The sequence below is a fragment of the Copadichromis virginalis genome, linkage group LG17, assembly GCF_057382275.1.
Source record: "Copadichromis virginalis isolate Kocher_CV1m ecotype Utaka linkage group LG17, C_Virginalis_male_GT1.1, whole genome shotgun sequence".
Classification (NCBI taxonomy): domain Eukaryota; kingdom Metazoa; phylum Chordata; class Actinopteri; order Cichliformes; family Cichlidae; genus Copadichromis; species Copadichromis virginalis.
Genome location: NC_140634.1, coordinates 6178716 through 6205210, shown reverse-complemented (window position 1 = coordinate 6205210; position 26495 = coordinate 6178716). Strand labels below are relative to the sequence as shown.

The following is a 26495-nucleotide window of genomic DNA, read 5'->3' as shown; positions in this document are numbered from 1 at the left end:
ATTGATTTCCTACTTTCCCAGCATCTGTTGGTTTCTGTCCATCTCACAGTGTGGTGAAAATCAACATGGAAAGACTTGAAACAGGCTTTGATTTATTTCTGAAAATAAATCTAAATGTAGACTGAGACTGATTTGCTGTTATACAATCACCATGTGTAATATTGTCTACAGCACAGACTGTTTTCATCTCTGCTGCAGGTTCAGTCTTAACTGCTTTCATGTGTTTTCATACATAACCTACACCTTTCCCGTGATAGGCAGGAGGTTCAGATACACCGGCTGTCAGTTCTAGTTATTGTTTAAGTTTTTGTGGCTTTGATGCTGATTCATGGGCAGGAATACCTATGGCTAGATACCAAGAAGGAGAAAAACAACACACACTGTGCTTCTACAGTGAAACACAGATAAATAAACACATAAACTACTGTATAAATGGTCTTCCTCCATGCTCCCTTTGTGCTCTTTAGATATGGTTTCTTCTATGTTATGCTAATTAGTGATATTAGAAAGCAGAATTTAGTTTGTATATTCCTTCACCCACACAGGTCAGCAGAGTTCAGGCCTTTAGAAGAGACTGTCTGTGGGAAGCAATCAGCTTATTGCTCGGCCATACTTCACCCACACTCGATGATAAATCTGTGTTTCTTTCTCTCTTTTTTTTGTCGGTTTGTGCTTTTTCTTTTTGCCTTTTTCACACTTTTATGCAGATTTTCTCCATCCTTTCAAATCGGAAAACTATCTCAAAAAGTCAGAGAGTGACACGAGTTTTTTTTTTTTTTTCAAGGCAGGGAGGCATTTGACAAGAAACTAATGCTGAAGTTACACTGTTGTCAGCAATCACCAGAGAGTGCCTCCTCGGAAATCAATGAACACTGGACATGTAGCGAGCGAGCTGATGGAAACATGCGAGCTCATAAACTGATAAACATCGTGTATTGGATTGAATGGCAAACAAATAAAAAAAAGAAGTGATTTAGGTGATTTGTGCTTCATTGATTCAAATGAAAGCGTAATAAAATGAATTTAAATGAGGCTTTCATGCTCACTTACACTTAAAGTAACACAGTAAAAGGATTGGAAGCCTTTTAAAGTGAATTTAATCCAAAAATAAAGTTTCGGTGCTGGCCTGTATTGCACTTTTTCCCAGCTCATTTTAGTTGTTTAAATTTCACAGTGAGAAACAGTTAAAAGCAGTTGACATGCACTGGTCCGACCTCAGCACATGTGCATACGCTTCCCCAATTTATTTGTTCTAATGAAGTCTCTCCCGGACAGCTAGAGAGGATTATTGATTTAGCAGAAATTGTGGATTGTAGTAACTCTTTTGAGGCTCTTGTGAGAGCGTAAAATAAATGGGCAAACCATGGAAATGTGCTCTCGTAGCATACAAAGAAAAGCATCTGGCAAATCTAAATGAATCTGAAATAACAGAAATGTAGAGCTGGACTATTTTACAAATGACAGCTTTCAGTACTCAACCTGTTGTTGACACTGTTTGCTGACATAGTAACATAGCAACCATATCTACATGAAATGCATGCAGTATTTTTCAGTTTTACTCCTCAGCCATAAAAGGCTGATGGAGTATTGTCGTCACCCCGCCGGGCGGGCAGCAACTGGCTTCAAATTAATACCACAGGTGTATCTACTGAAAATCTCAGGCGAGTTCGAATCTCACTGAGCTTGACCTCAAGGTCAAGAACAGAGGTCAAGCTTTCTGAAATTCTTGTGAATGCAATAACTCAAGAAGGAAGTCATCTATGATTTTCAAATTGATACATCGACTAAAAATCTTGGATGAGTTTGAATCTCAGTGACCTCGACCTAAAAGTCAAAGTAAGTTTTCTGAAAATCTTGTGAATGCGATAACGTGAGAACAAAGCAATGTAGGTTTTTGAAAGGGATACCGTGGGTGTGTGTACATGCAGGCTGAGGGGTAGCACTGGCGGCTGTCGGTAGTTTTTGTATTCTCTCGGCAATCTCACCATATTTAATTGGAAAGTCAAGAAAAGAGTGATAGTTATTGATTTTAATCTGCAGTCTTCATTTTGTAGCACTCTGTCTCTCTCATACACACACAATGTTCAAGATAGCTCAGATCGTTTCCACTTGAGCAGTGACGTCCGCTCTGTGGTCAGTTCTGTTACAACATATAAACAGTCTTTTCCCTGCCTAATGGCCTTATCAGAAACTGGCCTTCCTCAGGATGTCTATCTGCTAACCATAGCCCAGCAATACAAACACACACTTGTTTAGAGTGGAAAGTCCTGGTCATTATTAACGTATTCTGGTTATGATTTCGATGCTCGTTTCACTGTTTTTCCTATTTTAAAACCATCTTAGTCATGAGTATTTGCTGCTACTCTTGAACAGACAGAATTTGCCCAGGCATTGCTTCAACTTTTTAATAAGAGTTAAAAACAAGCTGCATGAAGGGGATTCAGCCTGGAACTGATTACATTATTGCAGCTACTTAATTTGCAGTGGTTGCATCCCTACCTGTCGGTACAACGCTACACTCACTCTTGGTGTTCTTGTCTGTGTCTTTTGATGTGAGATAGATGGAGAGATTCTGATTTAATGCTCAGTCGGTGGGCATAATGTCAAGAGTGGTGCTTTATTTCACTCTTGAATGATTTTTGTCAAGATTTTGACATTTTTAGCATTAATGAATTCAGCATTTGCTGCCTCTCTACACTCCTCCTTGGAATACACAAAGTAACAGAGGCTCGCCAAAAATATACTGTTCAGAAACATTAAAGTAGAGCATTGAGTCAGTTAAACTTCTGGGATATAGATCTGGTCAGTAAAGTAGCAGAGGGGGTTGTTAATCAGTTTTAGCTAATTTGGTGTTAATGAAATTAACAACAGGTGCAACAAGGAGGCCACTAACAAGTTTTCCCTGCTTATCTTTTCTGTTTTTCACTAGTTTTGCATTTGGCTAGGGCCAATGTCACTACTTGTAGCATGATGCAATACCTGGACCCTGCAGAGGTTGCTCAGGTAGTTCAATTCCTCCAGGATGGAACATCAATATGTGCCGTTGCCAGAAGGTTTGCTGTGTCTCTCAGCACAGTCTCAAGAGCATGGAGGAGATTTGGGGAAACAGGCAGTTACTTGGAGAGCTGGACAGGGCCGTAGTAACTCATCAGCAGGACCAGTATCTGCTCCTTTGTGCAAGGAGGAACGGGATGAGCTATAAAAAATGACCACAGCGGGCCACTAGTGTTAATATGTTAACGTTTATGACCAAACAATCAGAAACAAACTTCATGAGTGTGGACTCAGGGACTAATGTCATCTAGTGGACCCTTTGCCCGATACCATGGAGCCTGAATGGCATTTGCCATTATGCTGCCTGTAACATCATTGAGCGTGACTTGTTTGGTGTTGTGTTCGGGGAGACATATCCATACAGGAACACACAGACGTCTACAGGATAGGCATCTGCAGCCTGACTGCCATTAAATATCGGAAGGAAATCCTTGGACCCATTGTCAGACACTACGCTGGTGAAGTGGATGCTGGATTCCTCCTGGAACTAGCCTCTTGTGACGAGAGTATGCAGGCAGTTCCTGCAGGATGAAGGAATTGATACCATTGATTGCTCCCCGGCTCGCCTGACTGAAATCCAATAGAACCTATATATTTATTTATTTTGAAACATGATGTTTCAATCCATTCAGTGCCACCCGGTTACACGTAGGACTGTCCGGTAGCTCATTGATGCCCTGGTCCAGATCTGGGAGGAGATCCCCCAGGACATCATCAGTAATCTCATGAGGAGCATGACCCAACATTGTGGCCATGCATACAAGCACATGGGGGCCAAACAAACTACTGAGTTGCGGCAATTAAATTTCCACAAAATGGACTAGCCTGATACATAATTTTGTTCATTTGGATTTTCAGGGTGAATTCAGCCATCTGTTGGTTAAAAATGTTCATTTCTATCAAGAGTTGTGTCATCCTCTAATTCCTAAAAAATCATGCAGCATGATTTATTTATTTTTTTCAAATAAGAGGTTTTCAGCATAAGAGGTCTGATTTTTAGTGTTTTATCTGTTCCTTTAGTTTATTTGAGGAGTGTATGACAAGTAAGGGGCTAAAAAGCGGGCTAGTAGAATCTCCCAGCAGCACTTCTCAAAGTGTTTATCTTGGGTGTTATTCTTGTCTGTGTCTACATGTGTGATTTCCATGAAAGAATGAGAAAACAAGAACAATGAAAACAAAGCACACATTCTTTTTGGTGGGGGTCACGGCCTTTAATATCATCAGCTGGTGCTGCAAGGTTAGTCTAGACTATATATGGACCGGACCTTCAGACTGTGTGCACACTGAAGCAGTGATGTATGGCTTCAATTATGCATACACACGACATGCATTTCAAACACTGGAAAAGCGATGCGACTATAAATTAAAATCAGTTTGAAAGTTCTGGTGAGCCAACATATTTGCTAAATACTGTAAATCGTTCTTGCTTGAATAATGTGGAATAATGCAAGTCTACCCATGACTCACAGATGCAAAATAATATTTATTATATATTAGGAAAGCAAGGCCTTGTGAAAAGGAAGATTAACTGGATGAAAACTCCCCCAACAAAACAAATGAGTCTGAAATTTGTTTTTAATAAATCGTACTTTGCTGCCAAGTTACATTTCATAATTGTGAAATTTGACTATGAACTATTTTCCTACATGTCATCTTCCCAGTTTAATGTATAAAACTGACTCATATTTCCAGACCCTGGTGCGAAAGCACAGTATACGAATAAAAACTGAAAACTTTGTGAGTAAATGACGTTTTAGTTTATTTTGAGAAGAAAACTTTTATTTCCAGAAGGCTCAAAGCTGCTGGAAGTGGTTTGAGAACTGTGAGCTTTGCCAGTAAAAACAGTTTTTGGTTTTTCACACTTGAACCCACTCAGACACACGCATACACATACTGCAGACGACACTTGCGTGGATAATTGTGTGTTGCAAGACTTGGCATAAAGCCCAGGCTGCCAGTTTGCTAAAACTGTAACAATATTATACAAAATTATTTTGCGAGACATAGCAGACATTTAAACTGATTAGCAGGAATGCTCCTAACAGTATAATCTAAATATTTTAATTGCTGTTCCCAGAACTGCGATGATGAAAAAAAATGTATGCCAAGTCAAAATATTTGACTTTGTGATCCAATCAGAGGTGAGCTGAAGGCTTGCATGAGTCTTAGGTAATAGTGAGTTATGAATTCAGTGCCTGGTGGTGACCACTAAACATTAGTTGTAACTACAGGCTGCATGTAACAAATACTTTTGTTTGCAGACTTTTTATCTTTGCAACTCCCACCGTTGTGAAAACATTCAGTATATGACTCGAAGCTGTTATTCTGAACAGTGGAGTGCAGCAGTTAAAGCATTTTTATGTTCTCACACTTACACACAGCCACACGTATTTAAAAACATACATTTGCAGAATCCTGGGGTGTCAGGCTTTACACAATGCTGCCTTGTGTTGTTTTAAAATTTTAACTGCGTGTTTTTACCTCAGCTGGAACACCGAGACTGTTGATATACAAAAGACTTTGTCACAAATGCCCTACTCGTGAATGTTGGCCAGTTGAATTACTATGGTTATTATGGTTCATACAGTTCAATTCAATTCAGATCACTTCAGTAGCAAATTGTAACAAAAGTTACCTTTATATTCTAAGGTTAAGACATTAATATAATACAGAGAAAAACACAACAATCAAATGCTATGAGCAACCACTTGGTGACAATGGGGAGAAAAAACTCAATTTTAACAGGAAGCTCCGGGCTCAGGGAGGAGCAGCCATCTGCCGCGACAAGTTGCAGGTGAGAGGAAGAAGACAGAACCAAAAACACACTGTGGAAGAGAGCCAGAGATTAATATGCTCAGCTGATCATGGAAAGCCCCCCCTTAGGGAGCCCAAGTATGTACTATAAGGTTTTTAATATAAGATGGGGTCATCAAAGGAGCTTGCAAAGAAAAGCGTCTGGACTTCTTTAAGTTGCTTGAAGAAAATCAGGATGAAAGTCTCAGCCACGCTCTCCAGTGCCAAAGTCCCTCCATCCAACCTCACAATACAGGAAAAGAAGGCCGTCGCTTCCCTGAGCAAAGACCACAACATCACTGTTTTACCAGCTGATAAGGGAAGATGCACCGTGGTCCTAAACACTACAGATTACCATACAAAGATCACTACTCTCCTCAGTGAAAACAATACCTACGAAGCCCTAAAGCGAGACCCCACAAGCAGCTACAAAAAGAAAGTTATAGCTTGCCTTCAAGACTTTGAAAAGGACAAAATTATTGACCGCCTTACATATCACTGCCTTTACCCAGGGGATGCCATACCCTGCATCTATGGACTTCCTAAAATCCACAAGGAAGCTGTCCCACTCAGACCCATAGTCAGTAGCATAAACTCAGCCACTTATAACATTGCTAAACACCTTGCTACCATCCTTGCTCCTCTCGTGGGGAACACCCCACACCACATCAAGAACTCCACCGACTTCACCGACAAGGTCCAGAAACTTACCCTGGATCCAGATGAAACCATGGTGTCCTTTGATGTAGTCTCTCTCTTCACTTGCATACCCACCACGGAGGCCGTGGAGGCTGTCAGAAAACGACTACAAGAAGACAGCTCCTTGGAAGACAGGACCAACTTCACACCCAATCAGATCTGCACACTGTTAGACCTCTGCCTCACCACTACATATTTCAAGTACAACGAAGGCTTTTACAGACAAAAACATGGCTGTGCCATGGGCTCCCCCATGTGACCTATTGTAGCCAACCTTTACATGGAGGAAGTGGAAAGGAAGGCTCTTGGCTCTTTCAAAGGAAGAGTACCCAGCCACTGGTACAGATATGTGGACGACACCTGGGTCAAAATCAAGACACAAGAAGTGGAATCCTTCACTGCGCACATTAACGCTGTGGATAAAAACATCAGGTTCACCAGGGAAGACACAAAGGACAACTGTTTGCCTTTCCTGGACTGCGCTGTGCACATTGAAGAGAACGGCAACCTCAACATCGAAGTTTACCGGAAGCCCACACACACGGACCAGTACCTCCTCTTTGACTCCCATCACCCTCTGGAACACAAACTTGGAGTAATTAGGACCCTACACCACCGGGCAGAACATGTTCCCTCTAAGCCTGAAGGGAAAAAGAAGGAACACACACATGTAAAGGAAGCACTCAAAACGTGCGGCTATCCTAAATGGGCGTTCTTAAAGTCAGCAAAGAGGCACAGAAAAGAAGACCAGACACCAGCGAGGGAGGATAAGAAAGACAGACGCAACAACATTGTCATCCCCTATGTAGCCGGTGTATCAGAGAAACTCAGGAGAGTTTTCTCCAAGCATGACATCCCGGTGTATTTCAGACCCAGCAACACGCTCAGACAGAAACTGGTTCACCCGAAAGACAAAACGCCAAAACACAGACTTAACAATGTGATGTATGCTGTACAGTGCAGCGAGGAATGCTCAGACCTCTACATTGGAGAGACCAAACAGCCACTTCACAAGCGCATGGCACAACATAGAAGAGCCACCTCCACAGGACAAGACTCAGCAGTCCATCTGCATCTTAAGGATAAAGGACACTCTTTCGAGGATGCCAATGTTCACATTTTGGACAGAGAGGACAGATGGTTTGAAAGAGGAGTGAAAGAAGCATCTATGTCCACTGTGAGCGACCATCTTTGAACAGAGGCGGGGGTTTACGACACCAACTCTCTGCCATCTATAATCCAGTTTTGAGATCCCAGACGCCTTAACGCCCACTCACATCCTGGGCCATCTGACCTCAGGAATTCGCATGATAAGGTGGGGCCAGGTTTCACAATGAACACACCCGAAACTCTGGCTGATTGGGACCCACGCCCAGTTTCACACCTTGGCTCAGGCGATTAGAGGATCATCAGGGGGTCCTTTTGTCCCTCTGTGGGGGGTTACTCCCACTAGGTTTATATCTGGGACTCTCCACCATTTGACCTTAGAACTGAAGAAGCTTCTCGGATGAGAGGTGAAACGTCTTCAAGCAACTTAAAGAAGTCCAGACGCTTTTCTTTGCAAGCTCCTTTGACTACGATGACCTGGATGACTGAGAACCTTCACAGACATAAGATGGGGTCTGATTATTTAAGACCTTATACATGAAGAGAAGGGCATGAACCACGTGAAAGTCATTACTGAGGGTGCTGCACATAGCCACATCTTGATTTCCTGCTGCTCTTAAATTGTGCATGAATGCAATATTAAGTTATTTGAACCTCTCTTGAGGCAACAGCTCACTCCACAAACTTTGCCTGCACTTAAAAGTTACATTTTTCTTTTGTTTTAACACAAGAGGAACCAAGATGGACAGACAACATCACTGCAACATATAATGAAAAGACAGGGAAGGAGTGATTCCTCGAGAAGTCCTTAGGGTCTGAGGTGGGATCTGATACCGCCTGACAGGAGAGGTTCATGTGATTGGGAAGGGAGAAGTTTAACCCCCTAGGCTGCATCACACCCTCTTTCAGTCCGCTGCTTTAGATGAAAGGATGTGAGCTGATAGGGTGCAGTGTGTTAGACATATATCGAGAGGGATTTAGCCACAGAAACTGTGAATATTGTCTGAGTTCATGTTTGACAAAGGTTCCTTGTGCAAGTCAACACCCTTAATAGGTTTTAAAAAAACAGGCTTTTTTCCTTCCCACTGTCACCAAGTGCTTAATAATAAGAAAATAAGCAATAAGAAAGTAATATATGATGAATAGTTTATATAATTGATGATAAATATGATGGATGATGCTTATTTAATGAGGATACCTAGAAGAGCTTCATTTTAGCTTTGAAGTTTTATCACCAAGCTAACGGCAGAGTTGAGGTGGATCACAGAAAAATGTTTTGACCACTGTGACTCTATTTTAGAAACAGGTACAGGTAGGCTTAACGCACCGCTACAAGCCTGACTGCTCATCACTGCTTTTGTCACCTGCTGAAAATCAAGCTTTGGCTGCTCAGCTGGAAAGTAATATTGATTTCTCCACTCCTGAGAAGGTGCACACTTTAGCCTCCTCACTCCGTACTAGCTGAAGTCAGCTCATTGTTACAGAAGTGCACAGTAAAAGGTCACCTTATTTTACTGAGTTACAAAAACAATGTAATCTGATTACTTTGCACACATTATGCCCAGCACTGCTCATATGACATGCTGGATATTTTTTTCTTTCTTTGCATGCTGTGATGTCGAGCAGCTCTCGAGTAGAAGTTTGCACACGTGTAGAGAGGAATTAGCATTGTTGGACTGAGGAATCAGTGCAGGAGTGAGATAAGAGATAGGACCCATTAGCCTGGGCAGTTAGCCTATTTAAAGGCAGTTAATTATTTACCTCATTTACACTATAGAGTCAACCGGGCTGGGTTTACTCATTAGACTGCTTTCTGTTATTGAGCCAGACTGAGATAACTTGGGGTTTACTTGATAAATTTCACAGATATGATAGTCTGGAGCACCTTGAAAGTAGTGTGATCCAGTCTCATGTGGCAGCACTGTGGAGGGGGTAATTTTGAGTCCTCCAGTAAATATTACAGTGTTACACAGCGTGTGATCGTTGCAGGGTTAGACCTTTTAGCCCAGAGGCAGTACACACAGACACTACTGCACATGCACACAGCCCAGAACTAAGCATGTACACGCAACAGTAGGTGCATGAATGAACACACACTTGTACTTAAAAAGAGGTGCATAAATTAAAAACCAGACAAGACTCCTCTGTTGTTCTGTTGTTATCTGTTCAAATCATGAGCTTTATAAGCTTCCATTTCTATGCATGCTTGGAAGTTGCTGTGCTGGTGGTTCATTACCATACACTTGTGTGTCTGTATGTGTTTTTGTTCGTGTGTTTTCTGTTGAGCCCATTTGTCTATTAGGGTGTTATTTTTGTTTTTTTCTGGGCCAGTTGGTTGCACCAAGGAGGCTGGTGAATCTATCAGACTGAGACAACTGATCTTCTCTTCTCTTCTCTTCTCTTCTCTTCTCTTCTCTTCTCTTCTCTTCTCTTCTCTTCTCTTCTCTACCTCTGGCACCATATGCCAACACATCCCCTCTTTCCCACCCATCCTCCCCTCCTCTTTTTCAGTTTTTTTCTCGTTTTTTCTCTGCTGATATTAAGAGAGACAGGGTCAGTAGCATTCACAGAAACAGGAAGGACAGGAGGTAAGAAGAGCTACATGGCAGGTGAGAGAAAAAATTCCCCCTGTGAATTAACTCTGTTTTTCTTGCCACTCTTCATTTTTTCCCCTCAGCTTTCATGTCTCATGAACAATTTGCCATCATTCACCGTTGTTTGCTCTGCTTTTTTCTGTTCGCCTTACCTTCCTCCTCCTCCCTGCTCTATTTTTACAGTCTAGAACATAGGTCACATGTGCAGGAGCCTCGGATGTGTGAGAAAGAAAGTGTGGAAAAGGGAAAGGGGTGTATGTACAGGATGTGCACGAGTAATGGAGAGAGGGTAGTATTGTTCTGGTCGGACAATGTTCGCACTCCCCCACACAGCTTTGGCAGCGATATATTTGCTGGGGATGTAAGAGGCAGCGCACAATAATGCATTAAAACAAACACAGTAAAATAAGAGATGACATACTCAACTTATGTGTGTTTTTTTTCCGTACATGCAAAGGGAAGCAAAGCTGGAAGTTTTGCCTCATGCTATGCTAAGAGCGATAGAGTGTGAATTTATAAGTGTTGATTTCTTTGCACAGACCTCCTGCTTGTTCTGCAGAATGTGCTGCTGTACCAAGCTGAATTGCTTTCCTGCACTTATATTCTGCTGGCTTCAAGCCGTCCTCTCTGGCAGAATTATGTGCTTGCATGCACGTTTCCATGTGCTTCTGTGCACAGATCACTTACTTCATGATTGCTTTACTTTGTTAGAGTTTCCTGTTTTTATGCAAATCTGTATGTGTGTTTACTTGTGTGTGTTTGTGCGTGCGCGTGCCTTCTGTGTTTCTGTGTAAGTAGAAAGCCATAATTAATGAGCAAGGGGACCCTGTTTTTTTTAAACTCATGTTAACACTCACAGAAACACATCTCAGACCGCTTACGCTGTCACTTCCGTAGTTTATGCATGTTACGCATACATTCTGTATGTGTGCGTGTTTGAGAAAGACTTGCTTTTACCTGTCAAAGAGGACGTAACTTCACGGATGTGTAACTGAGTCTCTGCTGTTTGTCATGTTTCCCTCCTTTTTATCTTTGACCATCTAAGCCTTTCAAATCCAGACTGCATAACCTTAGACATTCCTAATCCCATCTGTCTTTCTGACAGATGTCACAGATTTATTCTGTTTTCTGCATGTTTCTCTAGTTTCTACCCTTTTTTGTCAGCATCGTTTCACCGACTGTTGACACATCAATAGTCAGATGACCCAAATGCTAATTAGCTTCACCACTGTTATTACACCCATGAGGGGAAGTAACCATAATGCTAACATATCTCAAACTAGAATGAATAATAGATGGTACGGCACCTCCTTTATCGCTAATGAAAGCATGCAGCTGTTCCTCATGGAATGCCACTACAGAACATGAGGAAAAGACAAGCTCCTTTCACTATGTCTATGGAGGCATACAGAGCTCATGCAATAAGAGACAGAAGAGATGCAGAGATAGAAGAGATAAAAGGCAGTTGCAGCGAAGGCGTGGCGTAAGCGTTATCTGTCCTTTGACAGACACCGCAGAATCAGGACAGGGGTGGTTGCACGAGGTCGTGTCCACGCTATTACTGATAAAACACTGCACTTACTCTGTCAGCCCCTCACCCATTCTGTATTTGAAAACAGCTAATTATGTTGTAGACTGGTGTCATAAGACTGAGTAAAAATGGAAAATTTGTTTGAGGGCCTTAATAACATTTATTACCAACTATTAAAGGGCAGATGTAATTACTTAAGCAGGACATATTGCCTCAGTGGACAGATGGGCTACAGTATCTGGAAAACATTCATTACATTTAGAAAGGGTTACATATGAGTGGAGCTGTGTCCATGGCAGTTCTACTGAATGTCCTTTGTCCTTTCTTTAAATGTGCAGGCTTTTGTTATTTTCTCTGTTGAAACTCATTTTAAAATACGTGATGTAATAGGCACATGTGAAATGTAAAAATTAGGCCGGAGGTCAAATCTGGCATGGAAACGTTGATATTTACAATCCCGATATACTAATCTCATGTCCTAAATGCTTCTAACAAAGGCAGTAGATTTTAAGCATAGTTTTAAAGATAACAGATATTTCAGAAAGGTTTGACTTTATTTGACCTTGAAGAAGAATCTCCATATATTATTCCTTATATGCCCATTTGTAGTCAGTACAAACACTGGAAGTAAGAAACATAGTTTTAAACAGGTCTGTATAGCAATATTATCACTTTGACCTTCAGATCTATTTACTGACTTTGAAGGAGAGGTCAGAGGTCAAATGTTACACAATATTCTAAATCTTTATATGGTACTTTCTATATGTTGACACCACATACACACCACACTTATCAGAATCATAGTTTCTAAGTCATAAGGCTTTTTGTCCATTTTTGATCAATAAATCATTAAACTGAGCTTGAAGACCTTGGTGGATGAAAGGCAAATTCTAATGGATTTTTATTTAACATGACCCCACGCTACCCCTCTACAAAGTTTTTTTTATCAGAATTCATACAAAACACCACATATGAGCGGGCGGAGAGCGGTATGGGGTCTTCACACCTCTGTTCACCCCTGGGCTGGGAGAGTGAGTTGGCTGTCTGGTCGGGGTCTGGGATGCAGGGAGGCCCAGAATCCCAGGAAATATGTCCTGAGTCTGGGGGCGGTGCCTGGCACCCATGGTTCAGTCGGGCCCCTTCCGGAGGTTGGAGGGCCCTCAGTCCGCTCTAGCGTAGCAGGTTGCTGGCGGAGCCTATGGGCACGTCGCCGCAGCCCTCTGTGGCTTCTGCAACGTGGCTGCTGGGTGACCCCACCGTTTTGGGCTCTCCTCAGCTCTTTTCTAGGAGGGTGGTGCTGCTGCCCCTCCAGTGGTCCTCCATGGGCTCTCATGATCTGGGGGGCATCTATATCTGGGGCCTGGATCTGATGGATCCACTTGGGAAAATAAATCTGCTCAGCATTTTTCTTGGCCTTCAGACAATAATTCTGACTGCTCCAGTGCTGAATGGGACAGGCAAAAAAGAATTCATACAAAACTTTTTGAGCTATTGTGTTTACAGACACAATGACATGCAGGTATGCACACTCGCAAAAACATAACACCCTTGGTGGAGGTAAAGACAACATTTATTGTGTTGCATTGTAGAGTAGACGCATTTATTGCTGAATGGTGAACTAAATCTTAAAGCTTTGTCTTGTTGACGTGCAGTGTGTATTTATTTCATTGTTATAAATTGTTTAAACCACTGCACAGTTACCCACTGAAATCTCAGTGTGAAAATGACAACCACGGCTTTTGCTAAGTGAATATCCACGCAGTGCCACTTCCCCACAGTTTCTATTTTTTTCTGAAATAACTTTATTAGAGTGTAAGTTAAGCAATTTGTGTGGTTTTCAGGAAACCTCATGATCAGATATATTAAGACTAAGACTCCTTGGAATTTATTTTTACTTTACTTGCATGTTAGAAAACAGCAAGGCAGAAATATTTGGCAAGTCAGAAAGCTTGGAGTTCTCCTGAATGGTCTTTGTGAATCATCAGTACAATACTTGGGGTCTGCAGTATTCCTTTTTAAACAAAGTTCTTTGTGTGGCGTCCTAAAACTGGCAAGTGCATAAAAAAAAACATTGCTTTGTGCCTTTTGGTCTTTTTATATAAGGACCAATTTTTATTGTTGGCCTTGAGCTTAGAAAGATGTTTTTTCCCCCTTCATTCTGTGAATAACTGATAAGAGAGACGTTGTAAGGACTTTGCTGATAACCAGCCAACAACTGGAGGTAACTAGTGAACTCACTATTGTACAGACATCTGATTATTACAGCTACATTAAACTTCATGCTCTTTTCAAAGACGGATTCTTATTAAACCGTCCAATAAAGGCCATATCCTGAATTTGCAGTTCTTCCACAGAAAAAAACGTCACTTTTAACTGACCTATAATAGCTTGCTCACTGCAACCCTGTGGGAAAATTTTGCCACTGTTTAATGAAGCCCATAGACAGAAGTTCCCTCTTTCATTTTCTCTCTGGAGTTGAAAGCCAGATGTTGTTTAGCACGAGGGGAACAATCTGGCCCCTGATGAATGCAGACGCTGTTAGACTAAACTTGACTGGATCATACAGGATTAGGACTGAAGATGAACTAGAATAGACCTAAAGGTCTGGGGTGAAGTAAATTAATGATAAATTGGACCAGAAGATGTAATACAGCAGGACCTTTTTCTTGTAATGCACTATACATAGACAGAGATAATCTTAGACTGGGGTGGGATGGCCCAGACTCTACTCAAATAGCTCTTGTAGAGCAGAGAGAGATTGATCTGTTTCTGCAGAACACAGACAGACTAAGCTCTGCAATATCAGATAAATGTCCCCCCAATTCACTCCTTGTATTCTGGATGCTAACAGCATTCTTTGTGCTGCGTGAGCCTAAACTTTCCAGTTCCCAGTTGACTTGTCGGTAAATTTTACCAGTTTTCACACTTTGTTGCACAGTAGCAACAAAGTCATTATGCAAAAACTGTTATCTGCACCTGCAATTCACGAGATTGAACTAATTGCACCGTCAGCTGCGTCCTTCACTCACATTTGTATCAAAGGGGATGCATCTGTAATGTGACACAGATGAGCACATCAGATTGACACCCCCCCCCCCCCCCCCCCCCCAAAAAAAAATGTCTTGATGCATGCTCAATCATCCATATGTAAATCCCCAAAAGTTGATTCTGGTCTTTGATCAATGATCAGTGGTTGTTGATTAATGGTCATGATAATTTGCATATTAATGACCTCTCAGCCCATTGTTCATTCAGTGGTGCTTGCTTCAGTTAATGTGCAAATGTACTGTTTATAAGATTGGGGAAACCTGCAGTCAGCTGAGACTGAAGAAGTCACTTGGATGAGTGACAAAATGTTTCTCCCATTGAAAACGCTACGTCCAAATGAACAGAATCAACCTTTTGGGACCAACTGAAAAAGTCACAAACCTGATGACAGCTCTCATAGCAGCGAGGTGAACACTGGCTGACTGCAGAGGCTAAAACATCCAGCAGAGAGGAGTCTCAGTGAGACAACGATGCCAGTTATCAAGCTAAAGTGAAGTGAGCTGTGATTATACCAGAGTAATTAAAGTGGCATCCAAATATGGCTGCAAATTCAGCTCTGGCTGTCCCCACCATGGGTTTCTACCTCTGACTTTATATTTGTTGAAACTGCACTCTGGCAGTCTTGTGCTGTCATAAGCTTTTACCAGCTGTAGTTTGCATATTCACATCTTTATGCGTATCCCTGTGTTTCTCTGCACATGTGCTCCTCCTCAAATGTGTTTTTATCTCGGGCTGAGAGTTGGCACATTAAGCTGGACGCTCCTGCTTGGATTCTCAGGGCAGTACAAGGGTAAACAGAGATAGCTGTTTCCATGCATGTCGGTCCTGTGATAAGACCTTGGGACCTGTGTTACTGTTGCTCAGCCTGCCTGTTATTCTTTAATCTGCTGCTGCGTGCAGTTTCTTTAATGTCACTTTCACACAGCTGATGAACACTTGTGTTTGAAGTGCCAGCTGCAGTCAGTGCACAATGCTTCAGAGTATATGAGAGATTGTAGTGAATTCATGGGTAATTTCTTTTTTATGAGATAAAGTTTGAAACAGAAAATGAGAGAAGGGATGCTGGGACAGCCAGGAGAGCGGGAAAAATGAGAGCGAAACCGCTCTGCTTGCACGAGATACGAGTACATCTGCCACTCCCATCTCTGCCTCTTTTTCACTTTCCCGCCCACTTTTCTCCCTCTCCCATCCGCCCACCTCTAGCCTCCCTCTCGCTCTCTCCAATCTCATTTCCTGCTGTTCTGTCTTCTATCCAGTCCTGCTGTGTGTCAGTGTATCCGACTAATTCAATCTCCAGTACACAGGCTCTCCAGTGTAATGACCCATGACATTCAATTAATGCTTCTTGGTAGGTTAAGTCACCAGTAATTGTATGTGTGTTTGCCTGATGTGCATGTGTGAATCCCTGAGTCGGTGCTGTGTGTATAATCTGGCAAGGGTGACAGCCAGGGTACACGCATTTGATGCCTTCGCATAAAGTAAAAAAACACATTTTAAAAAAACTCAATGAATAAATAAATGTTGGTGTTGATCTCGTGGTCTGTGCAAAAGAAAAAAAAAGAACAGTTATCTTAGTGTGGTTGTGGTTTCTATACTGATGACATATGAAAACCCACAGCTGTCACTACGGGCTTATTTACTGTACTGTCATTACTCTTCGCATTATCACCATCGCTGCCTCTCGACCAGCTGTCACACTTATAGGATTGGTGTCAAGAGACTGTGGCACGTCCTTTAAGGGGGTTACGTGCGTCTGAGAGACACGGAGTAACAAACACAGTCACTCAACCTGACACACACGTGAACCTACATGGTGAAGGCAGAGCTAGCAAACACACACACACACACACACACACACACACACACACACACACACACACACACACACACACACACACAAAAAAATAAACACTGACAAAGAGAGTGGCTAAATTGGTGCTGATACACACAAACAGTTTTGAACACTCACACCCGTGGCCTCCTTTTAGCTTGGCGTGGCCTCTAGCAGATACTTTCAATTTGGATTAGCATAGCCTTTTGGAGCTTTCAGCTCATACTCATTATGACTGTAATCCAGTGTGTATTGTGCATCATCAGTGTCACCGTGGGCTTTCAGTATTTAATTACTAGTCTAACCTGGGTAATCTTCTAGTTATGCTGAAATAACAGTGCATGCAATTTAGAAACATATGCATTTAACACTATAGACTGATTGTTATGTCTTATCATTTATGCTAATCATCCACAGTACACTGCTTAATGTAACACGATCCTTCTGTTGCTCTGAGACCTTCATTAAACACACACACACATTAGGAATGACTTTAATTAAAAGAGGAAACTTTAAACAAAAGTCCTGTAACTTCCACATTAGGGAAGGTCAGGAAGAATGTCTCATTTGGGAAAACCATAGCAGTTCTTCCCCACCCACCCCACATTTACCCTGCTCATCCCATCTTGTCAAACCTATCTGTCATTTCGAAGCTTTTGTTTTTCTTCTCTCTCTTGTCCCTGCTCCATTTTCCCCCATTCTACCTCTGTCTTCGGTAATGATCTAATTAAGGCGGGTCTTGTTGCCTGCCCACTGTGTGTAATTGCCACTGGGGTGTGCCTGTACTTCGCTCTGCAATTACCAGCATCATTCTTTTGCTCCCGAATCAGCTAATTAAGCCTTATGGACAGCGAGGTGATTGTAGCCGCATTGAGTGTCACGAGGAGTCAGGAATGCCCGTTCTCTTGTCTCACTCCTGGGACACACAGAAATAGTGGATTTGCAGTGGTTGCCATGGTAGCCATCGCCCTGTCAGATCGTGTGCAGCGACTGTCAGTCAGATGATCGGTGTTTCTCTTTGTGTGTCTGTGTTTAACTGTTCATCTGTAACTGAGACAACAACTTTGCTCTAGGTCACCTCTTCTTTTCATTATTAAGGTTCAGTCTGCACAGGAGGGGACAGGAGGCCAAACAGAGCTTGTCACAGCTCCTGTTTAGGTCCCTGGGTGGACTGGCTGTCATTTTGATTGATTATATTGCCATCTCATGGTAATGCTTGCCTTGCAGTATGTCCTCACTCGGCACTGCCTGACACATTTTTCCCACAAACTAGACCACGAACTTACTTCAAAATAATCTCAGCACTTTGTGGTACAAACATTTGATTTAATTTGGTGCATGGTTGCTTGAAAATGTGATCAAAAATGACAAGTGGTTAGTCAGTAGTGAGATTCTTCATCCGGGTGACTTTTTTTTTTTAATGTTCTCATCCACACGTCAAAGAAGTCATCACAAATGGGGAAACTACCTCTTAGAAGACAGCGTTTCTATGTTCCCACTAGACTTTTATCTTCTTTGAATCTAAATACAGCATCAAAACAAGAAAAATGGCTTTCACTGTTGCACCGTTGCATCCATCGAATCAGCTGTCTGCAGTGACTTGAAACTGAGTGCTAGAGGTATTATAGAATACAGAGCATCAGTGAGGAGTGTAAAACACTCATCTGTAGTATTCATATACTACATATATGGTTGTGGAACTCCTAAAAATAATGAAAATGCTAATTTAAGCCTCTTAGCTACCTTAGGTGTCGACGTTTGAACTCCAGTGCTTATTAAAGCACAGCCTCGGGCACTTATGTGCTATATGTCTCATACATAGCAGGTATCCTCTACAGTGCCATAAATTTGCATGGAAATTGCGTGAATAATGTGTGCCTATTTTCTAAATAGCCTTAGAGCTGATATTTGGCTGCTCATGCAGCTGCTCGTGTTCATTTAATATGGATTTGAACTGTGCAACTCACTCAAAGTTGGGCAAATTGCCGTTATTTTTACTGTGAGTATTGGATATTTTATTAGAAGCTTTTAGTCCTTAAAAGTTTTGACTCCACATTCTGAATTCTTTTCCCTCTCACATAGGTCTACTGTGCAATAAACTAATTGTAAAAAAAAAATGTCATAGCAGCTCTGGTTTATTGGCTTCTCCATGTGGAACAAATTATGCAAACATTTGTGAGCTTGTCCTCGGTTGTGCTGACCTAAGTGGAGCCTAAAGGCTGACGAAAGGCGAGTTTAAGCTAATGGGTACAGCGGCACTGCAATTAACTGCAATGTGCTACTAATTTTTGCTTTTTCTTGGCAGACCTAAATGTTTTTCGTCTTCAGTGGGGTACCCAAGACTGTACAATACTGTAGACTTTAGAGGGACTTTAGACAGACTTTAGAGGGAAAACCAGCACACCGCAGACCACGGCCTCTCTGTGTGAGGATCTAAACGTATTCTACGCTAGATTCGACACAGCGAACACCATGAGACCGGACAGTGTGCACACCGCGGATGACGTCAGTGCGCACACTGTGTCTGAGGAGGATGTGCGGAGATGCTTCAGGAAGGTGAACGCACGCAAAGCTACTGGTCCGGACGGGATTCCCGGCCGCGTCCTCAAGTCATGCGTGGCTCAGCTGGCTGGAGTGTTCACGCACATCTTCAACCTTTCCCTCTCTCTGTCTGTAGTCCCAGCCTGCTTCAAAATGGCCACCATCGTCCCTGTACCCAAATCCTCCACCATCTCCTCATTGAACGACTGGCGACCTGTAGCCCTGACCCCCATCGTAAGCAAATGCTTCGAGAAGCTGGTCAGGGACTTCATCTGCTCTGCACTACCCGACTCACTGGACCCTCTACAGTTCGCATACCGCCACAACAGGTCCACTGATGATGCCATAGCCCTGACACTACACACTGCCCTGTCACACCTGGAGAAGAGAGACACGTATGTGAGGATGCTGTTTGTAGATTACAGCTCAGCATTCAATACCATCGTTCCCTCGAAGCTGGACAGGAAACTGCAGGATCTAGGACTGAGCAGCTCCCTCTGCAGCTGGATCCTTAGCTTCCTGTCTGACAGACGCCAAGTGGTCAGACTGGGCAGCATCACCTCATCCCCCGTCACACTGAACACTGGTGCTCCACAGGGGTGTGTACTGAGCCCTCTCCTGTACTCACTCTACACCTACGACTGCACAGCCACTAACAGCTCCAACATCATTGTGAAGTTTGCGGACGACACTACAGTGGTGGGTCTTATCACCAATGGTGATGAGACAGCTTACAGGGAGGAGGTCAGCGCCCTGACCCACTGGTGTCAAGACAACCATCTCACCCTCAACGTCGCAAAGACAAAGGAGTTGATAGTGGACTTCCGGAGGTGCAGAGAAGTACACACCCCCATCACCATCAACGGCGCTGCTGTGGAGAGAGTGAGCAGCTTCCGGTTCCTTGGTGTACATCTGGCTGAGGATCTTACATGGTCAGTACACACAAACAAAACAGTGAAGAAGGCGCAGCAGCGCCTCTTCTTTCTCAGGAGACTGAAAAGATTCGGCATGAGCCCCCGCATCCTCAGGACCTTCTATCACTGTGCCATTGAGAGCATCCTCACTGGATGCATCACCACCTGGTATGGCAACAGCACCGCCTACAACTGCAAAGCTCTCCAGCGAGTAGTGCGGTGCTCTGAACGGATAATTGGAGGTGAGCTTCCCTCCCTCCAAGACATCTACAGGAAACGGTGCCTGAGGAAAGCGGGGAGGATCATAAAGGACTCCAGTCACCCCAGCCATAAACTGTTCAGACTACTTCCATCAGGAAGGAGGTTCTGCAGCATCCGGTCCCGTACCAGCAGACTGAGAGACAGCTTTTTCCATCAGGCCATCAGACTGCTGAACACTTCATAGACACCTCAGCTTCACTACTGGAACTTTAACATTATGCACTCCATACTGTACAGTAACGCCACTGTTTTGCACATGTCTCAACTCTGTATATTTTATTTTATATATTTTATTTATTGTTTACTCTATTTAATTTGTAAAATATGTGTACACACACACACACACACACACACACACACGTAGAAAAATATTTAGTATACACATCCAGAAATGCATATACTATTATATATTGTACATATATTTATTAGTTTCAGATGTAGCCATTCTTGTATTTTGCTTGTTTACATTATTGTATTTTGCACAACTCTGTTGCTTGTGAAGCTCGCACACAAGAATTTCACTCACATGTGCTGTACCAATGTACCTGCACATGTGATGTGACAATAAAAGTGATTTGATTTGATTTGATTTGTATGTGACTGCATATTTATTTTTAAACATACAATGTGCATCCATTTATCATTTTCCTAATAAAAATAAACTAATGAGGCACAGTAGTTCAATTCAGTTTTATTTAGATAGCACCAAATCAGTTGCTTCAAGGTGTTTTCTATTTTAAGGTGAAGATCCTGCAATAATAGAGAGAAACCCCAAAAATCAGGGGATCCCCATGAGCAAGCACCTGGCGACTGTGGAAAGGAAAAAACCCCTTTTGACAATATGAAATCTTCAGCATAACCAGGCTCAGGGAGGCGCAGCCATCCAACCTTAGAGTGAGGGGAGGAAGACAAGATAACAGATACACTGTGGAGAGCCAGAGTTGAAATATAACAGTCGTGTGTATTAAGTCTGCCTGTTTTATATATAAAAAATATATCTCTAAGAAATTGTTTTGTCTTATTTTGGTGGCTTCACTAAATCAGTGAAAACATATTACAAGAATCTTGGAAAGCAATAACTTCACTGTGAAAAATTTTCTGGTCCTTTATCTGCAGGGCTCACATGCTTTTGTCTTGGTTTGTTTTGTTTGATTTAACAGAACTGCCATTTTCTTGATATTGAAAAAAGTCCAAAGGCATGATGTAAATGCCATAAATTTACTCTTGCAGAATTTGGTTCTATTTGCATAATATTAGTGGGCGATATTTCAGTTTCTCATGTTTCTCTCTCATTTCTGCTTTTTTTCTCCCAGGCTGTTAGCTCCTACTCTAGCAAACACAAGTAGATGACTGAGAACTCGGCCTCCCATGATGGACAAGAAAAGTGGTGAGTGTCGCCAAGCCTGTAGTTAAACAAGCAATCCTCTGTGCTTCTAACATGTGCAGCAACCTTTTTTAACAACTGTGAGAAGCTTAATAAGTCAGACTCTATTTTTTGCTTTTATTCCAATATATAATCTAGTTCATGACATAAAAGGTGACATTTTTATCTCGCTGTTCCTTTCATGTGGCCAAAAACAGCTATGGGCTTATTTCCTTCAGGTGATAACCACCCCATCTCATACTGCATTCATAAGTTGACACAGCATGAGCAGCATTTTACATGCTGATTAGTTTGTTTTGGCGCAATCACTGCATGATAATTACTTCCCAGTAAGTGATCGGGTTTTACATAATGAAGCACTGTGTGTTCGGCACAGTACAGCCTGCTTGCACGAGGGGGTGAAAAGAATTAATAATGCTGATGATGTGTGATTTGGTTCATGTTCTTATTGTAAACTAATTGCACATGTTTAGTTCTTTCATATCGGATACTACAGTATTACTATGACTAGTCACTGAAGTATGAAAATAAGCACCAACTAATGACTTATTTCATTAATGAATCATTTGATGTTAATTCTTACAGCCAATGGCTTTCAGTCCAAGGCCAGTGAGGGTGGTGTTCAAAGGAAGCAGCTGCCCTACTCAGTGGAGACTCCCTATGGCTTCCACCTGGATCTTGATTTCCTCAAGTATGTTGATGATATTGAAAAAGGCAACACAATCAAAAGGGTCCACATTCAGCGCAGGGTAAAGGGCCCACCTAAATTCAGCACTCTGCCCAGAAATTTTAGTCTTCCTGGGCATGGAGTAAGGCCTCCCCCAAAGGAAAAGGACAGTACTTGGTCTGGGACGTCTACCCTGGGTCCCAAGCCTAAATCACGAGTGACAGAGGTTCAACAGATCTTTGACTTTCGAGCAAATGAAGGCGTGATTTCCAGCCAGAGCTGCAGGGGGACCACAAGTCAAGGAACTGGCTATGTTTCAACTAAACCCAAAGATGAAGTAGGCGCGGGGGCTCGCGGTGCTGAAGACAAAACTGGGGGGATTCAGATTCAGAGTCGTCCAAATCTGCTCAGAGCATCGAGCATGCCCATCACGCTACAGCAGCGTAAGAGTTCAGATTCAAGCAGTCCTGACCGTACCGTGGGAACACCAGAAAACGGCTCAACAGAGAACATGTTCCGGGCTTCACCAGACGTAACAGAAAGACGCTGTGTTCCCCAAGATCGAGCAGGTCTTCACCAGCAGATTACTGTTGCACTGAAGCGGGTCAGAGAGCTCGAGGAACAGGTCAAAACCATCCCAGAACTGAAAGCTCAGATCTGCTCTTTGAGGGAGGAGCGGGAGCAGCTGCTTCTTCAGCTACAAGCACAAGCCAAGGCCCAGGCTTCCAAATTATCTGCTACAGTACCAACAGGTTACGATTCTAGGACAAATAATCAATCGCAAGGACAGAGACCTTCACAGGAGATGAAGTTAGTCCTAAAGACTCAACCCACTGGACGTTTAGAAGACACAAGTCTTGGGCCATCAAACCAAGCTGCAGGGAAGGAGAAACAAGGTGAGACAGAGAAAACTAACGTGTTACTATCTGAAGTGGAGAGCTTGGCACAAGGAAAAAGTAGCATGTCCTCAGCACAAGAAGTGGAGAGACAATCACTGCAGCTGGACATACTTGAAAAACAAAAAGAAACAGAGAGTCCACTGGGACAGACAGTGCAAAAACTGCCACGAGACATTTCAGGGGAGGAATTACTATCTATCACAGTGGCTTTAAAAGAAACAGAGACTGCAGCAAAAGAAGGAAAACCAAAGGATCCAGATGATATGCAGAAGTTGCAGGAGAAGCTAACAGTACTAGAGACTAAACTTATTCAGGCTAGCCAGGAGCTAGAGAGCACTAATGCTCTTTTGAAACAGCAAATAGAGGAGAACAAGCTAAAAGAGGAGAGAATACTACAACTGAGTGAGGGAACGAGAGTGGAGGTTTGCACCGCACATGAACGTCCAAGAAGAGAGAGCATTGACACAGGGACAGTGACAGAAAGGATAGATTTTACCCACCAAGAAACAGAGACAGAATCGCCTGGTACTGTAGATCAGGGGACAGACACTGAAAAAATCTGCATTGAAGTGTGCATACCAAAACAAGAGACTAAAAGTACAGATCAAGGACCAGTGACGGGAAAAGCTGACACGCATGACCAGGAGACAGAGATGGAGGCGGCGATAACAGCGACAAGTCCACCGAGGCCCAGAGCCAACAGCATGGAACGAGGCACACTAACCGAGAGCATCATCACCCTGGATCAGATGACCGAGACCCCCGTGGCCGAAAGGGTAAACCAAGTCACAGAAACAGAAGGCGAGATGGTGACGGACCATCCTCACAGACCGAGGGCCAGCAGTGTTGACAGAGGGACAGAGACAGAAAGGGTGGGCACTGTGGACAGAGTGACAGAGACAGAGGTAGCCCAGAGAGCAGACCAGCAGACTGAGACAGAGATGGAGAGACGTCATGACAACAACCCAGCCAGAGGTGTAGAAGCAGAGAGTCAAGTGAGTGAGAACACAGGCAGCCAAAGAGACGAAGTCGTGGTGAGCGAAAGAACAGAAGACAGGGAAACATACGAAAGAATTCAAAGAGAGAGTGAACGTTTAGTTGCTGAGGTTTTATCAGAAAGCTCAGCGGCAGCTGTAGAAAGCATAAAAACTTTAGATGTTGTTAGGAAGAATGAAGAGTGCGCCAGTTTGGCTGCTAAAGCAGAAGAAAATAAGATTAAAGTGAGTTCCGAACAAGATGACTCAGAAACAAAAGAAATTACAGAAGTGGTTGAAACAAGACCAGCTGCCCTACAGAGAAGAGACCAGCTGCCCTACAGAGAAGAGACTACAGAGAAGAAAGAAACAGGAGCCGGGGAGGTTATGTCTGCAGCAGTCAAAGAAACTGTAGCCGCTGACACTGTTGCAGTAACTGAGGGGAATTCAGCTGTGAAGACAGCAGCTCCTGTAAGACCACAAAGAGGCAGGAAACCCTCAGTGGAGCAAACTCAGCCGTCACCTCCTCAACTTCAGGTGGTGCCTGTGCGTCCTCGTAGGGGATCCAGTGAAACTCAGACCCAGCCGCAGACGAAAACCCAGCCCCAGGTGCAGGAACAGAGTGCAGCTCAGCTTGAAGCTCGGTCCCCAGAACAGCTCTCTGAAACACAGGTAAAACATCAAACACCGTCTGTGCCTCAGGTTGAGGACCACACTATAGCAAAGAAACCTCCTGGAGGGTCTGGAGAGAAGCAGTCTGAATCTCGACTTCAGTCTGAGACTCAGGCCTTGTCTCCGGGCTCTAGTGAAGTCCAAGTCAGGCCTAAATCAATACAAGCGCAATCTCAAACTTCTGTACCTTGGCGGGACTCAAAAGAGCTGAAAGCACCGCAGAGGGTGTCTGGTGCATCACACACTCCTAGACGGGGATCGGGAGAAGCCCAGACCCAACCACCTCGCCAAGCGTCAAGCGATGCTCAAACTCAACCTCAGGGTTCACGTAGAAGCTCCAGTGAGGCTCAGGCCTCTCCGAAAGATGCCAGTGAGACACAGTCACTGCGCAGAGGCTCCAGTGAAGCAGCTCAGCGCCGTGGCTCCAGTGAAGCAGCTCAGCGCCGTGGCTCAAGCGAAGCCCAGGGTTCACGTCGCGACACCGGGGAGGCCCAGCCTCCTCGAAGAGGCTCCAGCGAATCACCAACATCGCCTGCAGCTTTGGGTCAAGTTGTAACTCGGATAACGGGGCTGCTAGGAGAGCAGTGGGCACATCTCGGAAGCAGCTCTGGCACTCAGCAAACAGCCAGCCAGCAGGAGAGCGCGAGCACACAGAAAAAGACGACAGGGAAAAGAGCAGAGGCTGGAAAGGCAACGTCAGCCAAGCCAGCGGGGAAAGCAGCCCCAGCAGCAGCAGCGACAGGGAAACCAGCGGGGAAACCTGGTACTTCCAAAATGAGCTCCATTCAGAGCCAACTGGTCAGCTCCCTCAGTGTCCTCTCTGCCTTCTACTCCCCAAGCCAGAAAGCGGCTGCTGCCAGCAAACAGCAAGAACAAGGTAGGCCCGTGGTTCATCTGTCTGATAGCTGCTCACCTATTTGTATTAGCTAAAGCCATTTCTCTCTTATAGTCACTGAATAAATCCTTTCAAGGAGCATAATGATGCATTATCCATGCCGCTTCATTACAACATGTCCCTTATGATCTATAATTGTCATGAAGTATTATAAATGTGTACAGCTCATTAGCCTGAAACATTGACTTCTCTCCCTAAAAAGAACTCCTGCAGAAACAGCCAAACATTTTCAGTGTGGTTAGACAAATATCCATGGTTTCACTTGTATAGGCGCATCTTAGCCCTGCAAACTCTTACAAATGGTGCGTTCACAGCACAGATTTTTTTCATTGCAACTTGAAACCACACTGCTCCCATTCAATTACTGGGAACATTATACTCAAGTTGATATGCTGTCAAATTATCACTTCTCCTGCTTCTATGAATAGTACTGTACTACAAAAGTACTACAAAAGTTTTAGTGTGCCTTAGTCATGAAATTAGATGCTGTAATAGGATCGCGATAGAAATAAATGACATTGCTTAACTTATTTTAAGGTTAATATCTTGAAATTGATGTGCCTTTTCTTTCTGGAGAGCGCAGGCATTGTTAATATAAGACATATTACGCAGAGCACAAAATACACTGAGC

At 43.3% G+C, this 26495-nt stretch overlaps 1 protein-coding gene across 4 annotated transcripts in view; it reads left to right on the top strand.

Moving 5' to 3' along the window:
* kank4 (KN motif and ankyrin repeat domains 4) overlaps nucleotides 1-26495 on the top strand; it is a 94570-nt gene that overhangs the window by 47351 nt on the left and 20724 nt on the right. For all 4 annotated transcript variants that reach the window (XM_085436207.1, XM_085436205.1, XM_085436204.1 and 1 more), the window contains exons 2-3: nucleotides 21687-21760; nucleotides 22343-25846. In XM_085436207.1, coding sequence (XP_085292333.1) covers nucleotides 21742-21760; nucleotides 22343-25846 — 3523 coding nt within the window. In that variant the 5' untranslated portion in view covers nucleotides 21687-21741. The remainder of the gene's footprint in view (nucleotides 1-21686; nucleotides 21761-22342; nucleotides 25847-26495) is intronic.